Raw genomic sequence first — 24,686 nt, 5'->3', positions numbered from 1 at the left:
TGCAGAGTCATCTATCATACTCCGATCCCTTTCTGCTTCACCTTCGGTTATTTTTACACATTCCATAGAATACTTGTAACATTCATTTTTCCTGCCAATATGTAGAACCTTGGATTTATCAGTATTGAATTTCACCTGCCTCTGATTAGCCGAATTGGAGAATTTGTCTCATTCCTTTTGTAGGTCCCCAACATCTCGGCCTCCTCCCGATATCCCCACCGTCACAGAAGCCAGTCTTCAGCCAATTCGATTCACTCCACGTGATATCAAGAAATGGCTGAGTGCACTGGATACAACAAAGGCTATGGGCCCTGACAACATCCCGGCTGTAGTGCTGAAGACTTGTGCTCTAGAACTAGCCGAGCCTCCAGCCAAACTGTTCCAGTACAGTAACAACATTGACATCTACCCAACAATGTGGAAAATTGCCCAGGGATGTTGTGTCCACAAAAGCAGGACAAATCCAATCCGGCCATTTACAGCCCCATCAGTCCATTCTCAATCATCAGCAAAGTGATGGAAGGTGTCGTCGACAGTGCTATCAAGCAGCACTTACTCGCCGATAACCTGCTCACCGATGCTCAGCTTGTTTTCCGCCAGGACCACTCTGCTCCAGACCTCATTACAGCTTGGTCCAAACATGGACAAAAGAGCTGAATTCCAGAGGTGAGGTGAGAGTGACTGCCTTTGACATCAAGGCAGCATTTGACTGAGTGTGGCACCAAGGAGCCCTAGTAAAATTGAAGTCAATGGGAATCGGGGAAAACTCTCCAGTGGTTGGAGTCATACCTAGCACAAAGGAAGATGGTAGTGGTTGTTGGAGGCCTATCATCTCAGCCCCAGGGCATTGCTGCAGGAGTTCCTCAGGGCAGTGTCCTAGGCCCAACCATCTTCAGCTGCTTCATCAATGACCTTCCCTCCATCATAAGGTCAGAAATGGGGATGTTCGCTAATGATTGCACAGTGTTCAGTTCCATTCGCAACCCCTCAGATAATGAAGCAGTCCGTGCCCGCATGCAGCAAGACCTGGACAACATCCAGGCTTGGGCTCATAAGTGGCAAGTAATATTCGCGCCAGGCAATGACCATCTCCAACAAAAGAGAATCTAACCACCTCCCCTTGACGTTCAACGGCACGGACTGCAGCGGTTCAAGAAGGGCAATCAAGGATGGGCAATAAATGCTGGCCTTGCCAGCGACACCCACATCCCATGAACGAATGAAAAAAACACCTGGTTTAATATCATCTGCAAACTTGACCAGTTTGAATTGTTGTGCCTCAACTGAAATCTGCCAGCTCAGCACAGACCTTGGATTAAGCTGGGTACCATTGTCTGGGTCTATTCTTTCATGGTTAAACTAACACTGCTTACTTGCAGAGAAACTCTTACAGAACCAAGTTGGAATCTAAAATGTCTCTTCCTTTGTAATTGTTTCCCAGTACCAATGTAGTGGATCTGTGTATATAATGAATCCGAGTGCGAATATTTGATCTCTGTCCAAACTCACACTCTTTCTGCTTGAGGAAAATATACAGTTGAGGCTAACACTGCAGCATGTGAGAAAATTGGTAGAAATATTATGAATAGTTTTTTTTAATATGAATTTACACTGACTATGATGGTGATTGAATTGAGAATTTTGGTGCTTAAAGGACTTTTTTTTACATTTGAAATTCATCCTTGCAGGCATTGAACATTAACTGTGTTACATTCATTGAGGCCTTTTTTACAGTCTGAAGCTGAAATAGAATGAGAAACCACAGTAATACAAGAATTTATTTTTTAAAATCTTCCACCCCATCCCCAAACAATTTTTCTTTTAAAGAAGGGAGCCCTGAGGACATGTCACAGGCTGTATCTCTAGCTGAGACATACCATCATAATATGTCCTGTGTGGATGAAATCTGGCAGTGTTAGATTGTTGCTAGTCGTCGATCCTTTCCATTTGCTAGGGCTTGTGTGAGTCAGGAAAGAACTGCTGTGAAATTGAACTGGTCTTTCTACAAAGTAGACATTTGAAGAGTGGTGGTGATGTGCCCACTCGTTTATGTTGTATCACACGTGTGTGGTGCTTTTGTAGTGTCATTACCTTATGAAACTGAATTGCAACGCTGGACTAAAGTAGGATTTTACCCTTGACAGGTGGCTTTAATTGGATTCACTGTGTAAGTGTGAGATTTTCTTCCCTTTTTCTCCCCTCACCAGTTAGTGCTCCACATCATGCTTTGGACTGTGATGATTAAACTAGCTCTCAGAATAGTGCAGCTTTGCAGAGTTCTCCCCCTCCCAAATTGTTTGACGCGTGGATGGAAATGAAACGCATCTTACAAAAACACCAATACAGGATATTATACTTCCAGTGACCGCTATATGGAAATGGGTCATATAAGTATACTATTCTTGCTTCTTTTCTATCAACTTTTTAAAATGACTAACAAAGTTTTCCCTATTCCCGCCCCTGCAAATGAAAATAGAATCTTCTATAAGGAATGTTGGTAGGTGCATCTCTTTCACAGTGAGATAGTGATTTGCATGAAGCTTGTGTTTAAAATCAGGTAGAAAAATCCAATCTGAATGGACTCCTGCATGCTTTCTACACTCGTTTACACACATTGCTCATCCCAGTGCTGTGACCTTCTGGCAGTGACCTGTAATCAAGGTGACATTAGACATGTTTTGCCTCAGTGAGCTCTTGCCAGTAATGCCAGAAATGTAAGTGATCCTTCACTAGGAACATACATCAGCAGCCACTGTATACAGTGAATCCTGCCTTCATAAGACCAGTCTTGTTTGATAATTCTGCAGTATCACATTGTCAGTGTGTATCAGATAGTGGTGGACAGATTTTGACTGATTTGTGGTTTCTTCAATAGAAATATTTTTGAGGGTGTTGAGCACTATAAGCAGCTTCTATTATTTCTTGACTTTTTGCTAATTTATTTGGCTGAATGCCATGCAGCATTCCATAGTGCTTACCCTACTTATTTTATTACACTTGCTACATATTAGTGATTATTTAGCATGGGTCAACAATTCCTGGTTAGGTGATGGCGATGCCAGCCAGACAAGGACACTGTCCTCCATTTAGTGTTGGGAGTTTGGTTGGAGACACTGAAATACCCATTCTATATTATTGTGGAGGCTTATTTGTATTTGTGCCCTGGATATTGTAAAGGATGAATCACCTGCCAGCTAACAGAGCACCCATAATATCTGACCACTTTGGTTTGTAGGCAAATTACCTGTGATAGCATAAATATTCCCTTATCTACCCTTCTTTACACATTGAAACATGGGGTGAATTTTAACTCTGAGTGGGTTTCAGACAGGTGGGGGGCAGGGCGAGTGCAAAACGCACCCACTGTCATAAATTTCAGGCCCAGGATATTTTAACTCCCGGACCTTATTAACATTTGATTAGCAGGCTTCCTATTCTTTTGTATCGGGAACAGGCAGCCTGCCCACTTTCTGGGCGTAATTTCCAGCAGGCCACCAGAGCCCTGGTTAAAGCAAGAATGCACCTCTTAAAGGGAGGCTGCATTCACTTTATTGTCATTGGTGTCTTTTAGTACTGAAAACTGGAAGATGAGTCGTAAGCAAGCCCCAAGCTTCTCTCTCTTGGAGGTTCTATTGCAAGAGGTGAGGACAAGGCCAGACATTCCATTGCCCTCAAATGGGAGAAGGCTTGTCAAGTCTGGTATGCACCAGGCCTGGGGAGAGGTTGGAGAGGTTGCAGAGATGGTCAGCTCCAGGAGCATCATCCTGGATCCAATGCAGGAAACACATCAGTGACCTGATGAGAGCAACAAGAGTGAGTACAGCTCTTTTCATTTTTCCATCTCTCTCAACAACAGCTTGCAACAGTTCTTCCCCTCCCCAAGCACTCTGAACAGTTTCCTTCCATGCATCATATCCTTTACCACCTATCACATGGGCATACTACCACCTCCTATTTTCATTACAAATACACACTCACCTCTTGCTTGCTGCCTTCACATCAGCTATTAACAGTATTCCAGTCTCAAAGGATTGCCATTGCAGAATCGAGAACTCCTGTCATGACTCCTTCCTCATTTCACAGTCCAGTCACTTGTTTTCTATTCAACACCTGCCCATCTTGCTGCTTCTCCCTCTCAGCATATGCACTCTCCTTTTCAGGAGCCACTCACTAACTCTCTCCCTCTCTGCAGGAACTAATAGTGCACAATACAGCGGAGAAAATTGAGACCAGGGGACGACCACAGAGAATCATGATCCTCTGAGATAGAGGTGGATGCTCTCTAATTCAATGGCCCTTCAAGAGCGGTGCGCTTTGGAGATGGCGAGTCTGGGTGCTTAGCTGAACGGGGCCTCTGACTATTACTTGTACCCCTTCATATATCTGATAACATCGCACATTCAGTCAGCATAACAACTTCAGGCTTCATTGTGAAGCCTGACATCTACTGTCCAGACTGTCAGTGCCATGCTAACTCTTGTCTCTTTTTTTCTATTTCCTCTAGGTGTTCTTGGCAGCTAGACCCTGCAGAAGACACCTCGGAGGAGGACAATACTCCTGAGGATGCACCGTCACATGCTCCATCACTCCCAAGCACCAGCACAGAGATTGGCATCCCGGGTGGCTTGGGGAGTGAGGTTAGAGGAGTGTTGAAGCACCCAGAACAAGGGAGCAGGAGCAGATAGTTTCTCGCAGGGACAGCACAGGAGACGGCTAAGGAGGACAGAGATGTGGATTTTAGGGGCCCAGCTTTGAAAATAAACTGCTTTCCTCACACAAGCAGCTGTACCAGGTATTGGAAGGTCTGCTGAAGAGTTGCCACACCAGCTTGTATGGCGTCTTCTTGCACAGCATTGGCGCACTGCAGTCTCTACTCCCTCAATCCTGCTGTAAAGGACATGGAAACCATTCCTGCCGGCCATGAGCATCGCTAGGATCCCAACGTGAGCAACGGTGGCCTTCCAGCTGTTTGCTGAAGCCACTGGGGGAGTACCTCGTTCGAGTGGTAGAGTTAGGAAACCTTTTAAGAAAGGCATCATGAGTTGACACTTGAGTGTAAAATAAATTCAAGGCAATTATCATGTTTGGTAATAAATTAATCAACTTTATCACTTTTGGCACTTTGGAAGTATTTTTTCATAGCAGCTTCTGAATCTGTATTGGTATTATTGATATAAAGTTGGCTAAATGGTTTCCGTGTCCTTTAATGCAGGATTAAGGAAGTGGTGAAGGAGGTAACCAGGACTGTTAATGCAGAGGGGCTCTGTGTAACCTTTCAGGGGAGGGGAATAAGCAGGTCACCAGAAGCATTGTGCTATCAACTGTTCCCTGGCATCTCTGGGTCCAAGGCATTGAGCTGGCCCTCCTCCTTCTGCTTCCTGGCCTTCACCTAAGTCTTATTCATCGGATAATGATTGTTGCTGCTGCGACGCCTCCTCCATATGCAGTCCCCTTTATTGCCACGTTGTGCAACATGCAGCACACTGCAATGATGCGATAGACTTTGCGTGGGGCATATTATAGACAGCCCCCAGACTGACCCAGGCACCTAACCATTGCTTCAAGTGCCCACTAGTGTGCTTAATGGTGATCCTGGTGGTCCCATGGCTCTAGTTGCACCTGAGCTATTCAGACATCCATCACAAAGACCACCTACTTCCACCTATGGAACATTGGCCATCTCCACCCCTTATCCATGCTTTTGTTAGCTTCGGAATCTATTACTGCAATGCTCTCCTGGCTGGTTTCTCATCATCCACCCCCCCCCGCCCCCCATAAACTTGAGCTGATCCAAAACTCTGCTGCCTGTATCCTAACCCACACAAAGTCCCGTTCACCCAAGACCCCTGTGCTCGGCTGACCTATATTGGCTCCCGGTCCACCAACACTGCGATTTTTAAATTCTCATTCCTGTGTTCAAATTCCTCCATGGTCTTGCCCCCCCCCCCCCCCCCCTAACCTCCTGCAGCACTCCAAGAACTCTGCATTCCTCCACATCCCCCATTCCCTTTGCCCCACCGTTGGTGGTTGTGCCTTTAGCCGTCTAGGCCCTAAGCTCTGGATTTCCCTCCCTATACCTCTCTGCTTCTCCACCTCTCCTCCCTTAAGACGCTCCTTAAAACCTACCTCTGACTTTTAATTTTCTGTCCAAATTTTTCCTTCCTCGGCTCGGTGCAATCTTTGTCTGCTTACATTCCTGTGAAGCACCTTGGAACATTTTATTATGTTAAAGCCACGATATAAATGCAGGTTATTATTGTGGTGGGGTTGACTGTCAGAGGATGAAGTCAGCTGCCTGCAAAACTGGTACAGACTTGCATGATCTTTCTGCAGTGACCTCAAACCAGCTGGAGTGAAAGCCCTTCCTGTTGAGTAAAGCTGCTAACTGGTGCTTTGGTGGCTACATGAGTGTAGTCTATAACGTCCTGGACACTAGGGGGAAGCCAGCCACTGCTGCAAACCCCAGAGTGTGTTCATTTTGACTGTGGCATCCATGTGGTGATGTACTGGTTGGCCCTGGCAAATAGGGCATCTGTGACCTGCTTGATGCATCCATGCACTGCAGACTGGGACTTGCAGGTGATGTCTCCTGTAGCACCCTGGAAGGTGCCTGAGATACAAAATTTAAGGGTGGTGGTAACTTTGAGAGCCAATGGCAAAGCATGGCTACCTGACCTAGCAGGCAGCAGGTCTAGTTGCAGGAGACTACAGAGATCAGTAACAGCTTGCCCGGAGAAGCGTAACCTCCTCTTGCACTGCACCTCAGATATCCAGGAAAATGATTCTTGTCCTATAGACCCTGTTGGCTGGGTAAGGCTGTCTACAGGTAGACCCCTCACCTGCTCCACCTAGTTGTTAGGCAGCTATTGCGGCTCCTGTTCCTCCATCCCAAACAATGAAGCTAGAATGGCACCCGTAACAAGCTGTGGGTGCTTATTCAGGGTATGGCCAGAAGGATCAGAAACAAGCAATCTCCAAGCTCAAAAACCCTGTGGCAATCCAAAAAGCACAATAGCACAAAGATCCCTATGATCTGACTGCCTGCAGCTGAGTGTCGTTTTAAATAGTGCTTCCACTCCGCCTCTGAAACTAATCCCGCAAGGTTTTACTCAGCAGGTTGGGCGCTGGGTGGGACTTTTGATTTTTCACATTTAAGTAGTGTCAGGTTCCCAATGGCATAGGACCCCGATTTGGCCAAATTCACGACAGGCACCTCAGCTGCCTATAACTAAACTGCGCAGATAAAGTGGTGGCGGGCGGGAATCAAACGGGAAGGGCAGTAAGTTTTTGGAGGTGATTTTACTGCACTGCTGCCCCGTTCCCTCTGGTGGATTGGGTTAAAATTGTGCTTCTAATCTTGAGAGTAGGCAGTGTTGCTCTCTGAACGTGTGAAGAGCCTGTTTGAATATTGCTCTTTGTAACTGAGATTTTATCTCTTAAGTTGAATGGACAATGTGTGTTTGAGCCATTTTGGAAATGTTCTTCCATGTGACATGACTAGGTGAGATTCCACAATCTGGCACACAGAATGAAGCCATGCTCACTGGGAGCACGTCTCGGGGAATTGTGGGTGTGCAGCCCATGACTTTCCATCCACCTGTTGCGGAATCACCATTTACAAATACAGGATTTGCTTTTTTTTTCTTTAGATTGTAAAGGTAATTTTACCAGATGAATAGTATGTTAGTTCTGGTCGGTGATGTGCCTTTGACTTGTGTTTCTTTCCAACATGCTGTGATTAGGATATCATGGTGGTCCCTAATGACTCACCACCTAGCTAACAGAACACAAGTAATGATATCTGGTTACTTTGGATTGTAGGCAAATGACCTTGATGGCGTAAATATTAACTAACCTACCCCTCTAACACATTGAAACATACTCTTAGGGTAGGCAGTATTCCCACTTTGAACATGTTAAGAGCCTTGTGCATGCACCCTTAGTAGACAGACATTCATGATATTAATCAGTTGTACCACTCAAATGTAGTACCTGAACACCAGCCCCTTTACTACCTGTTGAGTTGCTCATTAGCATTGCAAGGACCTGGGGTAATTTCTGATGCAATTAATTTACAAATACTGACAAAAATGTCACGAAGGGTAACCAACTAGATAGATGCCCCAAAACAAAAGCAAAATACTGCTGATGCTGGAAATCTGAAATAAAAACAGAAAATGCTGGAAACACTGAGGTCAGGCAGCTTCTGTGGAGAGAGAAAGAGTTATCGTTTCAGGTCGATTTTTATATTAGACAGGTACCCTTCTCAACCGATCCCACCATGCACAAGCAGATATCACAAGAGCTTTGCGTCTCTGGTGATATCAAGACAGAAGATTTTTTTTAAAAAAAACACAGCAGCCTACATCAAGCTATTGCAGCACTCCCATGTCTCACAGCAACAAAAACAAACTTTTAGCTGTTTGAGGTATGACTGAGCACTGCCTCCATTGCAGTCTGCTCTAAATATGAACAAGTACAATTTCATGCCACTACATCTCAGTAATTAAAGGAAATTGATGTTCGTTCTCCCCCCCCCCCCCCGCCCCCCCAAAAAAAGGTTTTGGAGATATTTTAGGAATATGTTACAATAGACGAAAAAGATTATGGTGTACCCAGATTGAGATTTTTGACTTTGGGAAGGTAGTGCAACAGGAGGCTCTGGTAGGGAATGAGTTTATGCCTGAAAATGCCAAGTGAATTTTAATGTTGCCTATTCCAGCAGACAGAAAATGAGAAATTAGGTGCTTGCTAACAGAGAAAAAGATATAAAGCAGTCTCCCTGGGCTGTTTTTGTGCTACCTTAGTGGGTAGCCTGAGTTGCTTTTTTTTTTACAGACCTCTGATGAGATTGCTTGTCCACCCTTTCAAATAGGAAATGGCACAAAGACCTAAAAAGGAAGACAGAACTAGCCTCAAAAATGGTTTGAGTTGCAAGTCATTCAGGACTTGCCTTGTATTTTTCCGGGCATACTTTCACAAATCTTGCACAGCTGTGAATATCAGTGCTGACGCAATGGCTGCTGGCGATGCAAGCCTGGAGTATTTGTTTATGCTGTGTTGGAGGAATTGTGTTTGATAGGTAATTAAGCCTGAATGCTGACTATTCTGTTTGGGCTGAAAGGCCACTTATCACTCCTGTTGAGTTTTCATTTATCCCAGTTGAGCAATGCATTTGGTGTTTGAAATTATACCTAGCTCACCAAGGTGTTGTATCTGAATCTTGCCATCTCCTTTGGACCACCTTCCTAAGATGCGGCAATGTAATTGTAAGCAGGTTCTTGCTGCAGATGTAGTTTTTTCTTTCCCCTGTTTTCTCCATCTTCTCATCAGTCTTTGGAACTGAATGTGACTAAATAATTCATGGTTTAAAAAGCAGCAGTTTGGGATTTTCTTTTTGACTCGAAGTGGTCATACAGGAAACTGCTGTCCACTGTAGTATTGTGACTTCCTCTTTTCAGCCTAGCTGTGTGGACTCCAGAAAAGTCAACCAGAATGCCATGTGTTTCCTTAATTCACCTAATATTATGATTGATGCTTCCAAGATCATAGATCTCTCTGATGTGCACCATTTTGAAAAAGGCAGTGGTGCTCCCATTAATCTCTGATTCTCTATTCCATGAATGAATAATGATTTCTTAGAAGTGCACTGTGTCAACAGTTTACTCCCGATCTCAACACTGCAAAAAATAACTGTCATCTGCCTGAGTAAACCTGTTCATCTATCTACTCGAGTAAACGAGTGAAGATAAATCTAAGCTCTCTTAAGCAGAACTAGCTATCCTGTTAATGGAAAATACAAATTCTTTAGTATCTTTTTTGTACCATAGTATTTATTTAGATGGATTCTGAGGCATATACCCTAGTAAGTATGTCAGAGTTAAGAAATCTGATGCAGGCAAGTACATTTTAGGGAGTTAGTAAGTGCTTACCCCCCATTTGCTGTAACTAATAGGTAATTACCTACTCATATTTCTTACTATATACAAGCCAATCAAATCGAGATCTTTGTCTTAAAGGTGACATTGTTCCCTTTTGAATTTTGGATTATCTGAGAAAACGGTAAGAGGTTCAGATCTGATCCACGTCTCTGTTACACTGGTTATCTGGTAAATGGTTCTTTTTGCCAGCAAACCTGCACTATAGTTTATACTGTGAAACTCTTGGGAACTTTATTTTTAAAAAACAATCTGAGCTGAGTTTGTTGAAATATTTTGTTTGTAAGGCACTAGGATGGTGCTGTGCATTGGAGCCATGAGCATAACACCGTGAAGTGGAAGGAGGCAGGTTTGATCTCCCTCTCACTGCTGAGTTACCAGTGTGATCTGCCAAAAGGTAATGAGCATTTTTACATTTAATAAAGGGTCCGGGGGGTGAGCAGCAGTCTTTGCTAATGCCATGTGCAACTCCCCCACCCCCACTGTTTATCCAGCAGTGTTGTTATGACCGCACGTAGGGGATTGGGGTGCACTTACAAATAATGATTTTGAATGGGGACATATGTTAAAATGAATTATTATGTGGGTGACTAATGCACTGCACCAGACCATCTGCATTGCCCTCACACTTGGCTTGCTTATCCTGCCTGTGCAGCAATAGGGAGGTGCTGAGCAGAAGCCAGATGCTTCCTCACATGAAGGGAGAGAAAATCAGCCACTTCAAGTCAACCTCGAACACCTTTTTGCACTCAATTATAGAACGAGCCTTCATCCTGTTCTCTTGGCCAAGGAAAATGCACAGCCAGGAAGATGGAGAGTGTGGATAAATGGGGGCAAATTAAATCTTTAATTGTTTTCTCTTTAGAGACTAATTGCTGGTTTGGCGGTAACCTGGGAAGAGAGATTTGGGATACAGCTCCCTTGATATAACGGGTATTAACATTTGGTGATTCCTCAGAATTAATGCATAAGCTGAAATGTTTTTAAAAAGAGCCAACCTGAGAGTACAGAATACCTTGGAGGTGGCAGCAGTGTCGGGTTATACTGCCAGTTCACATAGGTGACTGCACACAAAGAAAACTCTCACATCCTTGCACAATATCTAATCCAAATAATTTTGTAGGATATCCTATTTGCTGATGTCACAACAAAAATATTTGGAGGGAATATTAATAATTAATTTAAACTTTAATTTTGATCATAACAATGCAGCCAAAAGCATGCCTTTCCCAGAAAGTTCCTAATTGGAATGGAAGTCAGACAAGGGATTCAAACAGAATGGTTGGAGAAGTGGCTGTGCAACTGGGTAGTAATGATGTGATAGACTTTAGAGATGAAGGGAGGTTAGAAAAAGAAAGAGAAAGAATGGAGATATCAAGCTGGGCTTTTAAGAAGGACAAGAATTTTAAAGGGGTGTGGGGTGGGTGGGTGGAGAAATAATACCTGAGCACGGGGAGAAGATGGTAATGTCTGCATGAACTTGGCCCAGGCGGAGTAGTTTGCATGGTTAGGAACTGAGTCAAGGTGAGATCGAAGGAATAGCTGATGGTTTGCTTGGAAGAAATCAGTCTGATAAGAGCTAGGGCAGGATAGTGGAGAAAATAGTGTATTCTGGGGTCAGCACTGGATGGGGAGCTCAGGGTCGGGAGGGGCCAAGTGGATGTTCTCAATTTTGGAGACAAAACAACCAACTCCTTGCACCAGATGTCGGCTGAGGATAGAGGATGCAGTTAATGATGAAGAGGAGGAGTTTGTAGTTAACCTTGCCTTCAACAATGATCCTATAGTAGTAAGAGGATTTGTCAGCAGAGAGGGAGATATTGTTTGAGGTGCTTGATCCCTCTTGTTGTCTTTTAGTCTTTGTACTCAGCAGCTGCAGATTTTCATTTAATATGCCGATGGTTTTCAGTGCACCGTTCAGGAAATGGCGATTTGTGGTATTTACTGAGTGTTCGGGAGAAGTAGGGTTAGTATTCTGTGAATTTGTCGAGAGAAGCTGATGTTCACTGTGTGCATGGAGTGTTGGAAGGAAGCATGACTCGCAGTGAGCTTGGGGAAGTGGTGGTACCTACTTTGCGTGGTTGAGCAGTGTTTTGGTTTGTATTCCTGGGGTGATCATTTATTCTAAGTACTTGAGGGGCGAAGAATAAAATCTCAGCTTTGGCATATTTACTTGAACCTTTTATTGTTCAGTATTTACAGTTTCATCTAGATCTCTATGCTTAAGGAAAATTTAGCGGAAGCAAAAGGTTTGGTGATTATATTATTTTCAGTGTGTAAATACTGTGAGAGCACATTCAGGTTAGGGTATCCTGATCCCTAGTATGGCATTGTAACCTACAAATGATTTCCAAGTGCTGGGAATTCTCTCCTATCCATCTTGTTTATTTGACTATCACATTGTTGTTTTTAGTTCTTCATTAAGTGTTTGCTACACAAACTAAAGCCATGTTTGCAATCTTAACCGCCTGCCAGTTTGGATATGTTTAAATCTCTCAATCATTATGACCTCTGTATATGTCCCGCAGCAACAATCAATATCATATTAGCACACAAGCGCTTGAAGGATGACTCCAGATGGAATAAAAGTAACTTGTACCTAATAAGATATACAAAGTATTCCTCCAATATCTTGCTCCTAGCACTACGTCCCTTTTTTTTATTGTATCTGCAATTGGAAATTATTCTGTGGCCTGGTGTAACAATGCAGTGCTCTGCAGAGTGATGGAATGTAGGCTTGTGTACCTGTGATTTCTCCATCAGGAGTTCAATGTTCAATTGGAATTTCATTGCCTAAACACTCACTGAAATATTTAACATATATGAGAGCCTCATGGTTAAATTGCAGACTGTTTAGAGGGTACACTGAATGAATGACTAGGTCTGCAGTTCCATATATTAGGGCTTATAATACAAGGGTAGGAAGATCTCCAACAGGTTTGTCATCTCAAAAGTGCAGGGATTGGTTCCTGAATTTGCTGCAAAAAGCTCACTAGATATCAAATGATGAGATTTGCCTTGAAGCTCAGTAGCTCGAGAGTTAAATACCTTTTGCCTACTCAGCCGGTTTTAATGTTTGGCATTATAACTTGCATATATTTAAGAAAGAAAGAATCTAGTTTTGTACTGCAGTATGCAATATGCAGTTTTGTGGTTTAAAAAGCAATTGGTCATGAAAAAAGTATTCACAGAATGGACTTTGTGCAGCCACATCACAGTCCAGGCTGATGAGATCAGAATGACTCAAACCATTGCATCTGTGCAAAGGTTGGGTTTGTCTAGGTACACTAAAGAGCTGTGCGTGTTAATTTTCTACAGTAACCAGAACAAGAAGAGCTGAAATTAAGGGACATCGCCCACTGGAAGCCACTTTTTTTTAAGTGGATGATGATTTGATTACCATCGCAAGCTTCTACTGTATCTGTCTCCACACATTCTCATTTAACTGATTTTGAAGAATACAGCCTGTGGGGGAGCAGAGACTGGTAGACATTTTTGTTAAAGGGGAAGAAAAGTCATGAACTCCCTTTTAATAGAAAAAATAATAGAATTTGTTTTCTTTTATAACATTAATTTTATCACAGTTATGGAGACCTATGAGTGGGATCACTAACTATTGTTAAAAAGTATCTGAGTGTTACATTGTACACAGACACAACTTCAAACCAGCCTGAGCTACCTGACCCAGGAAATCTGTGGCTGGTAAATCTCCATCCTCAGCCTGTAGTGTGGTTTCCAGGGGTCAAGTGGCTCAGTGACCAGTCTAAAGCACTGAAATGCCCCTAACCAAAGTCACAAATTACATCCTCTGTGACTGTGACCTTCGTGTACTATCCCTCTTCATCATTCTTAAACTCTCTGCAGGCTTTGACACACTTAACCAAAGCCTCTCCTCTGTTGTCCAGGTCAGTGGGACTGCCCATGCTTGGTTCCACTCTTACCTATCCAATTGTAGCCAGAGCATCTCCAGCAATGGCTTCTCTTCCTACCCCTGCACTATCACCTCGAGTCTCCCAAGGGTTTATCCTTGGCCACCTCCTCCTGCTCACCTACATGCTGTTCTTTGGTGACATCATCTGAAGGCAAGGGGTCAGATTCTACATGCATGCTGATGACACTCAGCTCTACCCCTCCTCCATCTCTCGACTTCTCCACTGCCTCTGTTGTCAGACTGCTTGTCCAACATTCGCTTCTGGATGAGCCACGATTTCCTCCAGCTAAACATTAAGATGACCAAAGCCATCATGGCCACTGCCACAAACTGCTTACCCTCGCCACCAATTCCATCCCCTCCCTGGCCACTGTCTGGGGTTGATTCAAACTATTTGTAATCTTGGTGCCCTATTTGACCCTGAGCTGAGCTTCTGACCCCATATTCTCTCCATCACATAAATGCCTACTTCCACCTCCATAATATTGCCTGCCTCCACCCCTGTCTCAGCTTGTCTGTTGCTGAAGCCCTCATCCTTGCCTTTGTCACCTCCAGACTTGATTATTCTAATTGCTGTCCTGGCTGACCTCCCATCATTTGCCTTCAGCTCATTCAAAACTCTGCTGCCTATATCCTATCCTACATCAAGTTGCGCTCACCAATCACCTCGCTGATCTACATTGGCTCCCGATCCCCCAACGCCTCCAGTTTAAAATTTTAATCCTTTAATTTAAATCCCTTCATGGCCTCACCCCTCCCTATATCTGTAACCTCCTCCAGTTCTATAAACCTGCCTAGAACACTCCATTCCTGCGACTCTAGCCTCTTGTGCATTGCCATTCCTTTCACCCTGCCATTGGCAACAGTACTTCAGCTGTCTAAGTCCTAAGCTCTGGAATTACCTCCCTAAATTTCTCCACTTCTCCACCTCCCTCTCGTTCATAAGACCCTCTTTAAAACCACACTTAATCCCTCCTAATATCACCTTCTTGAGTTCAGTGTCAATCTTTGATTTAAGCTTCTGTGAAGCACCTTGGGATGTTTTCTCTACATTAAAGGCGCTGTATACAGTGAAACTTGTACAAACGGACACTCCCAAAAAACAGACGCCTGCACAAAACGGACAATTATTGACAGTCCCGAATAACTTGCATTGTAATAGATACAAGTTGTACCGTGAAATCATGGACACTCGCAAATGACCAACTATGGATCAAGTCCATTTACAACTTAAAATATGGGACACACAGATAAGTGCAAGGTGGCAGCGAGTGCAAGAAACGGCTTATGTGGAATGGAGCTCTCTTTACCCAGCATCCATAGTGGCAGAGAAACCACTCTGTCTCTTGAATTGAATACTTGCACGGCTCTATCCCTGGGATAGAGCGGTTTCTCTGCTGCTATGGATGCTGGGTAAAGAACCCATTCACCAAAAGCCAGGAACTGCACTATGCCGTCACCCGCAGAGAGCGACAACTGGCCTGGGGGGGAGCCCCTGAAATCGCTGGGAAGGGGGCTCGAGGGGAGACGGGGGAATGGGAGTTCGGGGGAGCGATGAAGACTGGGGGCTTTGGGGGGGGGGGGGGGGTGGGGCCCGGGGTATAGGGGCCCGGGGGATGAGTAAGACTGGGGCATAGGGGCCCGGGGGAGAGATGGAGAGCATAGTTTTCCCATCTTCCCTGCCTGAGTTGGCGCGAAATCACAAATAAAGATCCTAACCTACAGGGAACCCAACCTTTAAGGTAAATCCAATAAGATTTGTAAAAATCATGCGATCAGACGTTCTGTCATCTGTCATGTCATCCAACATCAAAGGGCCAGATGTCATGTGGTCAGAATGTCACATGATCAAACCTCCAGGAATGCCTCCAACGAGAATTGGCAGCCCTACTCCACCAGTATGTCAGGTACTGATGAGCTGCTAACAGCCCCCTACCCCCCCCCCCCCCCCAGCACTTCAAACATTAGCAGCTGCAGCACACAGAGGAAGGTCGACCCGGACAGGGATCTGCAGGACATTAATTCTTCCCCCCCACCCCCACCATCCCAATATGGCTGCGATCTCCCAGGCAATCCTGCTCTACAGCAGCCACCTCCCCCTGTGGAGGCTGCCTACCGAGCAGATCCCAGGATCAGGGCCTCCCTCCCTTAATGCAAGAGGACCCCGGGATGCTAATGAACTGGGAAACCCAACGAATAGAAGATTAATTGAAATCACATCCCACTGGCAGGGCTCCAGAATTAGGTCCGATCCCAAGTTTGGGCAAAAAAAAAGGAATGCTGCAGGAGCCAATCCTGGGATATTTGGTTCATCCAGTTTACATTGACCATTTTGAAAATAAGGACACCTGCAAATAAAGGACATCTCATGCAAGTCCCTTAGGTGTCCCTAATTTACAAGTTTCACTGTAAATACAAATTGTTATAATGTCACCATCCTGCTGTTGGAATGGTGCCAGTCTGAAGTACATGGGACATCTGCATAATTAACATCACCAAAACAGCCTGGCGAAGAGCTAGACCCTACTTGACAATCACCATACAGATGATAAAATTGTTATTTTAAAAAATGTGGAAGAAATTTGCAGTATTATTTTCCATAAAAAAGAGGGAGTGCTTCCCCTGGTATTTCCTTCCTTCTAATGTCAGCGTTGGCTTCTCAGTAACATTCTTATCACTGGGTTAGGAGGTTGAGGGTTCAAGCCCTATTCCAGAACTTGAGCACCTAATCTATGCTGACACTTCAATGCAGTATGAGGGAGTGCTGCACTGTCGGAGTTGCTGTCTTTGAAATGGAACATCAAACCAAAGCCCTGTCTGTCATCTCAGGTGGATGTAAAAGAGCCCATGGCACTATTCAAAGAAGAGCAGGGGAGTTCTCCAGGTGTTCTGGCCAACATTTATCCCTCAACCAACACCACCAAAAAAATTATCTAGTCACTTATCTCATTGCTGTTTGTAGGACCTTGCTGTGTGCGAGTTTCCCTATATTACTACATTGATTACAGTTCAAAGCACTTCATTTGCTGTGAAGTGCTTTGTGACGTCCTGACTTGTAAAAGGCGCTATGTAAATTCAACCTCTCTTCTATCCCCCACCCCACCTTTAGAAATTAAAAACCCTGAGCAGGACATGTTATTTGATTTTCTTTGTTAGAAAGTATTGTTTTATTATCTAATAGCGAAAGTAGAAATTGTAAACACTCTGGATATTTCTCTCTTTTTATTTGTTCTTGTGATGTGGGCAATGCTAGCAAAACTGCATTTATTGTTCGGCCCTCGTTGCTTCGAGAAGGTGGTGGGCTTTCTTCTTGAGTCGCTGCAGTCCTTGTAGGGACGGTGCTTCCGCAATGGTGTTAGGTAGGGGATTCCAGGATTTTGACCCAATGATGAAGGAACAACGATGTATGTCCAAGTCAGGATGGTATGTGACTTGGTGATCCCATGATGTTTTCTGCTCTTGTTCTTGGTGGTAAAGGTTATGGGGCTGGGAAGTTTTGTTGAGGTAAGCTTGCTGAGTTTTTTTTAAATTCGTTCACGGGATGCGGGCGTCGCTGGCAAGGCCAGCATTTATTGCCCATCCCTAATTTCCCTCGAGAAGGTGGTGGTGAGCCGCCTTCTTGAACCGCTGCAGTCCGTGTGGTGACGGTTCTCCCACTGTGCTGTTAGGAAGGGAGTTCCAGGATTTTGACCCAGCGACAATGAAGGAACGGCGATATATTTCCAAGTCGGGACGGTGTGTGACTTGGAGGGGAACGTGCAGGTGGTGTTGTTCACATGTGCCTGCTGCTCTTGTCCTTCTAGGTGGTAGAGGTGCTGTCGAAGAAGCCTTGGCGAGTTGCTGCAGTGCATCCTGTGGATGGTATACACTGCAGCCACAGTGCGCCGGTGGTGAAGGGAGTGAATATTTAGGGTGGTGGATGGGATGCCAATCAAGCGGGCTGCTTTATCTTGGATGGTGTCGAGCTTCTTGAGTGTTGTTGGAGCTGCACTCATCTAAGCAAGTGGAGAGTATTCCATCACACTCCTGACTTGTGCCTTGTAGATGGTGGAAAGGCTTTGGGGAGTCAGGAGGTGAGTCACTCGGCACAGAATACCCAGCCTCTGACCTGCTCTTGTAGCCACAGTATTTATATGGCTGGTCCAGTTAAGTTTCTGGTCAATGGTGACCCCCAGGATGTTGATGGTGGGGGATTCGGCGATGGTAATGCCGTTGAATGTCAAGGGGAGGTGGTTAGACTCTCTCTTGTTGGAGATGGTCATTGCCTGGCACTTATCTGGCGCGAATGTTACTTGCCACTTATGAGCCCAAGCCTGGATGTTGTCCAGGTCTTGCTGCATGCGGGCTCAGACTGCTTCATTATTTGAGGGGTTGCGAATGGGACTGAACACTGTGTAGTCATCAGCGAACATCCCCATTTCTGACCTTATGATGGAGGGAAGGTCATTGATGAAGCAGCTGAAGATGGTTGGGCCTAGGACACTGCCCTGAGTAACTCCTGCAGCAATGTCCTGGGGCTGAGATGATTGGCCTCCAACAACCACGACCATCTTCCTTTGTGCTAGGTATGACTCCAGCCACTGGAGAGTTTTCCCCAATTCCCATTGACTTCAATTTTACTATGGCTCCTTGGTGCCACACTCTGTCAAATGCTGCCTTGATGTCAAGGGCAGTCACTCTCACCTCACCTCTGGAATTCAGCTCTTTTGTCCATGTTTGGACCAAGGCTGTAATGAGGTCTGGAGCCGAGTGGTCCTGGCGGAACCCAAACTGAGCATCGGTGAGCAGGTTATTGGTGAGTAAGTGCCGCTTGATAGCACTGTCGACGACACCTTCCATCACTTTGCTGATGATTGAGAGTAGACTGATGGGGCAGTAATCGGCCGGATTGGATTTGTCCTGCTTTTTGTGGACAGGACATACCCGGGCAATTTTCCACATTGTCGGGTAGATGCCAGTGTTGTAGCTGTACTGGAACAGCTTGGCTAGAGGCGCAGCTAGTTCTGGAGCACAAGTCTTCAGCACTACAGCTGGGGTGTTGTCGGGGCCCATAGCCTTTGCTGTATCCAGTGCACTCAGCCGTTTCTTGATATCACGTGGAGTGAATCGAATTGGCTGAAGACTGGCTTCCGTGATGGTGGGGATATCGGGAGGAGGCCGAGATGGATCATCCACTCGACACTTCTGGCTGAAGATGGTTGCTGCAGTGCATCCTACAATTATAATGTTAATTGTATCCATGTGATTTATATCAATTAGTGTTAATTGTATTCAGGAGGTGTGTATCATTTGGGGCTCTCGTATCCATATATAAAAGAGCTTATCTCGAATGTGGTGGGTGTAATGTGGATCTATGTGAATAAAGGCTTGGAAGCATCTGAAGACCAAGCTCTAGTATTCTATCCTCCTACACCTGGCTATCCAGTTTATTACAGACAATGCATGCTGCTGCCACAGTGTGCTGGTAATGGAGAGGTTAGATATTGAGCCTAGTTGTGAGGTGCCTGATCCAGCAGGCTGCTCTATCCTGGAAAGTGCCAAGCTCTTTGAGCGTTGTTGCAGCTACACCATAACCAGGCGAGTGGTGAGTATGCCATCATACTCCTAACCAGAGCTTTGTAGATGGTGGAGAGGCTTTGAGGGATCAGGTGAGCTATTTGTCGCAGATCACCAAGCCTCTGCCCTGCTTTTGTGGCCATGATGTTGATATGGCTGATCCAGTTAAATTACTGGTCAATGGCGACCACTCACCACCACCACCACTCGCACCCCCCCCCCCCCCCACCCCCAACCACGCTGCTGATGGTGGGGGCATGACGGTGATGCCATTGTAGGTCAGTGGGAAGTGGTTGGGCTTTTTCTTTGAGATGGTCTTGGCCTGGCATTTATGTGGTACAAATAATCTGGTAACCTGTCAATTGTTTGCTGCACAGGGGAATAAAATCTTTTATAGGTTTTTAAAAAAAATTGTAGTAATAAAACTGATTGCCTCCAGCACTAAGTTTTCCTCTCTGATTAGCTAAAGTGTACTTTCCCTGTTGATTTCCTGCAGGATCTATCCCATTAAGGACGTTCCTATAGAGAGTGAGGCTCTTACCAGGTGGCTCTACCAGCGGTTTGTAGAAAAAGAGGAACTCTTGACACATTTTTATGAAACAGGTGAGTTCTGTTTAGGATGTGGAAAAGGTATAAATTTGACATTTTTTTTCTGAGGCACAGACCTTGGTTTTAATTTCTTGTAACTCAGAGTCCTAAGACTGTGTATCAATTTAGTTGCCCTCTTCCATACCTTCACCAATGCCCTAATATCCCTCGTCATGTGTGGAGATCAGATCTGGATACAAAACTCCCAAGTGTGGCTCTACGAAGGCCTTGTACAACCTAAGTGTAGTATTACTACTTTTATGTTGCTTTGTCTTAGCAATACAAGCCAAAACCCTATTTGCCTTCCCAATGATCTTGGCGCATGGCTTGTGGACTTTGAGTTATCAGCAATGGCACCCAGGTCTGCCTGTTGTTCTATAACCTTTAGCAAACAACCCTGCATTATATACATTGTCTGGAATTCACCAGACCTAAACACTGCACTTAAGGACATCTACAGCAGACAGATCCACTCAACCCAACTTATTTTAATCAACCTGGGAACTTCCTGGTCTGAAGGGTTCAGCTGCTCACTGAATACTGTTACCTAAACTGCTATTATTTGCAAGAAGGAAGGTAGCCAGCAGCTTTCATTTTAGAATTTTCCATATGCCATGTGTAGCTTCAACACTAATACTAAAGTTTCCAAAAATTCAACTTTTCAAATTGTTGGAAACATTGGTCCTACGAGAACAATTGCTAACAATACAAAGCTAGGTGGGAAAGTTACCTGTGAGGAGGACACAAATAATCTGCAAAGGGGTATAGACAGGTTAAGTGAATGGGTAAGAAGGTGGCTGATGTGGGGAAATGTGAGGTTATTCACTTTGGTAGGAAGAATAAAAAAACAGAATATTTTTTAAATGGTAAGAAACTGTGAAATGTTGGTGTTTAGAGGGATTTGGGTGTCCTTGTACGAGAAACACAAAAAGTTAGCATGCAGGTATAGCAAGCAATTAGGAAAGCAAATGGCATGTTGGCCTTTATTGCAAGGGAGTTGGAGTACAAGAGTAAGGAAGCCTTACTACAATTGTACAGGGCTTTGGTGAGACCTCACCTGTAGTACTGAGTACAGATTTGGTCTCCTTATCTCAGGAAGGATATACTTGCTTTAGAGGGGTGTAACGAAGGTTCACTAGATTGATTCTTGGGATGAGAGGGTTGTCCTATGAAGAGAGATTGAGTAGAATGGGCCTATAGTCTCGGTTAAAAGAATGAGAGGTGATCTCATTGAAACATATAAGATTCTGAGGGGGCTTGACAGGGTTGATGCTGAGATTGTTTCCCCTGGCTGGAGAGTCTAGAACTAGGGGACATAGTCTCAGGGCAAGGGGTCAGCCATTTAAGACTGAGATGAGGAGGAATTTCTTCACTCAGGGTTGTGAATCTTTGGAATTCTCTACCCCAGAGGGCTGTGGATGCTGAGGCGTTTAGTGTTTAAGGCTGAGATCAATAGATTTTTGGACTCTATTGGGATCGGGTGGGAAAGTGGAGTTGAGGTCAAAGATCAGCCATGATTTTGTTGAATGGTGGAGCAGGCTTGAGGGGCTGTATGGCCAACTCCTGCTCCTATTATGTTAACAAAAAGTCTTCTTAAACAAGCAAAATTCCCATTCTGTGAGCTCCATTTGATTATTTTTGTGGCTAGTTCCTGTGAATTTTTCCATTTGTGATAATCTAATCAGATTCTCCCCCTTGACTGTGGATGGCACCTAGCAACACACTGACTGTGGACTGAATTACAGCGAAACTAACACTTTCATGACTCTTTGGTTTTGGGTTACGTAAAACACTTGTGTCATCTCACAGTTGTAAATGTACTTCTTTTGAAGGCTTCGAAGAGGGGAGAAGGAGCTTTCATCTCCTGTCATAATGTTAGTTCATCCTGTGGCTGGAATTTTATTTATCTACCAGTATTGTCTGATTATTGAAGTCAAGACCAATTTATTGAAATATGAAAGTCATTCAAAGTACTTTTCTTTCAATAAAACCACTAAAGCATTGAGTGGAAGTTTGAGACACGGCTCAAAATAAGTTCCAAGTCCAAGAGTGGGCTTGTTCAGGTCAGGTCACTTAATTCAGATTTGGTCAGACTTAGAAGGATGACCTTTCTCCATCTCGAATCATGAACACTCATTGTAAAAAGCCAGGCGTACACATTTCAGTTGGATCAAGGTTTGGTGAGTAAATTGCAAGATTTTGAATTGGCTGTGTTTAGTTTATTGCAGCTAAGTTGACTTTTCTCGAGTACAATCTTAAAATTTAACAGAGAGATCTGAAAATTAGAGGTTTTTACTGGAACTGAGAAGGTTAGGGTGACCTGATAGAGGTCTTCAAGATAATAAAGGATTATGATTAGATAAGAAGTGATATTGTTTCCACTGGTCAGTGAAATGGTAGAGAGGGCACAAATTTAAAATAATCATAACAAATTGAAGGAGGAGTTTAGAATTTTTTTTATACACACGGTTAAAATTTATAATTCGCTGTCACAAACTGTGGTTGAAGTAGAGTCCACAAGTTTTTTTTTTAAAGGAGTATTAAACAGTTACTTGAAAAAGAGTAATCTAGTTTATGGAGACTGGATTAAACCAGATTAGACCATGGAGAAAAACACCAGCACAGATTTGATGGGCTGAATGTCCTGTTTCTGTGCTATAGCATTCTGCGATTCTTACTCAGATGAGATATTTACTTGTGGAAGGATGTTTTGGGAATATTCTCAGACTGCAAGTATAAATGTAACTTAGAACTGGAAGAAAGACTACACTTATTTTTGCAGTCTTGAAGGAACAATTCAAAATATCTTACTGAGTATCTGACTCTGCCACACTGTACAAATTAACTTTATTAATAAATACTTATTTTTTTAAAATCCCATATCTGGGCAAATCCCCTTGAGGCTGACCTCTTCATAAGTCTCTAATCTTTGTCATGCTTCTTTATTCTGGTAAAGCTAACCATTGCCTGATGCAGTGAGGCTATTGAAGATTTAAACATAATTTTACTCATTCACATCTCTGAAACGAAGTGTCTTCCAGTCTGAATGTAAATAGGAGTGTTTTTACTCTTGGCTGACAGCATTGAAGTGGATAAAGATGAAAGGAGTAGGAATTGCTTTCTTCTGCTCCACTAACAGCAGTTGTGGGAGATTTTTACTTGGTCGAAGTTACCGTTGTATTTCCCAACCCAGATTGGGTAATTCTAAACCTCTTTTCTCCTTTGGTTCTCAAACTGTAGCTTTTGCAGACAGATAATTTGTAGCATTCAGTCTTATCTCCAGAATAGCAAGTGGCAATGTGCTAATCATTTAGTTGACCTTGGAAACCAATGCCATCTGCACAAAACCAATCTAATGCCAGCAGCAAGGCAAGCCATCTGGTCATGTTTGCTCTCACTTGAGATTCTATCCACCATTTGCTTCAAATTGTATAACAGTCATTCTAGCAGCCTTCTCCCTCCCTGTCACCTGATAATACTTATAGTTGAGAGTCATGCATTTTGAGTTGCTCCAGTTAATCTCACAGCCTGATCATGCAGAGGATTCAGAAGTAGATGGGCTAAGTAGGCAGGATGTGTGATACAGTATTATGCATTTGTTCAGCATGATAATAGCTACTGTATTTTTGAGAGTTCTACGCACCTCCCAGTCATAGTTTCTATACCAGAACAAGGGGAAAAGATGTTAGAGGTGCCATACTATGAACCCCAATGTAGACTAAGTATTGGCAAGGTATTGCTGTATCCATCTTAGAGGCAGGGTCAAGACCAAAATAACAGCCTTGAAGTAGGTTCATAATTCAACTTGGTGAAGGTCATCACCACATCAAAGTACAATTTAGCTACATAACTACCCTGGTTGCATGCTGATTATAGGAGGTTAGTAAATCACTTGTGGAGGTTAGTAAGTCACTTGGTGGTGGTGAACCCCACCTGCTCCGGATGAATGATCTTCATGGTGATTTTGGTTAATCTAAAAGCCACAATTTTTCACTAGAATCTCCTGAAAAACATGATTGTAATATTTGATTAGTTCTGCTCTGCAACTTCAGGCCATTGTGGATCACATTGGACATAATCATCTCTGTTTTAAACAAACGGCACTAGTTTTCTTTAATTAACTTTACAGAAATACATTAGGAAACCTTCTCTTTCAGGAGATCCCTGAAATGTAACTTCAAAATGCTGAACCTCTGCTAGTCCAGATGGTATTGGGATGGTCTCTATCATCATCTGAGGTTCAACCAACTATCTTACTGGAGAAGAAGCCATCAAGTTCTGCTTTGAAGGGTCGGCATTCAACGGAGCCGGAAGGAGGCTACTTGCCCACTGGATCAGTGCTACTGCTAACTCTTCAACCGGACTTCTCTTCTAATCCCATTTCTCTGCCCTTTCCCCATATCCTTTTATAGTTTTCCTTTTGTACAACAACTTGCATTAATATAGCACCTTTAACTTCCGAAAAACATGCCGAGGTGCGTCACAAAGACATAAACAGAAATGGACACCAAGCCAAGTAAGGAGATACATGGGATTATAGGGCTGGAGGAGGTTACAGAGATAGGGAGGGGTGATAGGGATACGAGGATGAGAATTTGAAATTGGAAGCATTGTAGTACCGTGAGCCAATCTACGCGAGCAAAGATGGGGTAATAGATGAGCGGGACTTGGTT

General features: G+C 43.9%; 1 protein-coding gene across 7 annotated transcripts in view; it reads left to right on the top strand.

Moving 5' to 3' along the window:
• lpgat1 (lysophosphatidylglycerol acyltransferase 1) overlaps positions 1-24,686 on the top strand; it is an 81,808-nt gene that overhangs the window by 50,400 nt on the left and 6,722 nt on the right. For 5 of the 7 annotated variants that reach the window (XM_067988953.1, XM_067988952.1, XM_067988949.1 and 2 more), the window contains one exon: positions 19,922-20,028. In XM_067988953.1, coding sequence (XP_067845054.1) covers positions 19,922-20,028 — 107 coding nt within the window. Of the gene's footprint in view, positions 1-4,504; positions 5,109-19,921; positions 20,029-24,686 lie in introns of those variants that run through there. The other 2 variants (XR_010963659.1, XM_067988954.1) reach the window with 2 other exon arrangements.

This window comes from Heptranchias perlo, chromosome 8, assembly GCF_035084215.1.
Source record: "Heptranchias perlo isolate sHepPer1 chromosome 8, sHepPer1.hap1, whole genome shotgun sequence".
Classification (NCBI taxonomy): Eukaryota; Metazoa; Chordata; class Chondrichthyes; order Hexanchiformes; family Hexanchidae; genus Heptranchias; species Heptranchias perlo.
The sequence above is the reverse complement of the archived record's forward strand: the minus strand, read 5'-3'. Positions and strand labels throughout refer to the sequence as shown.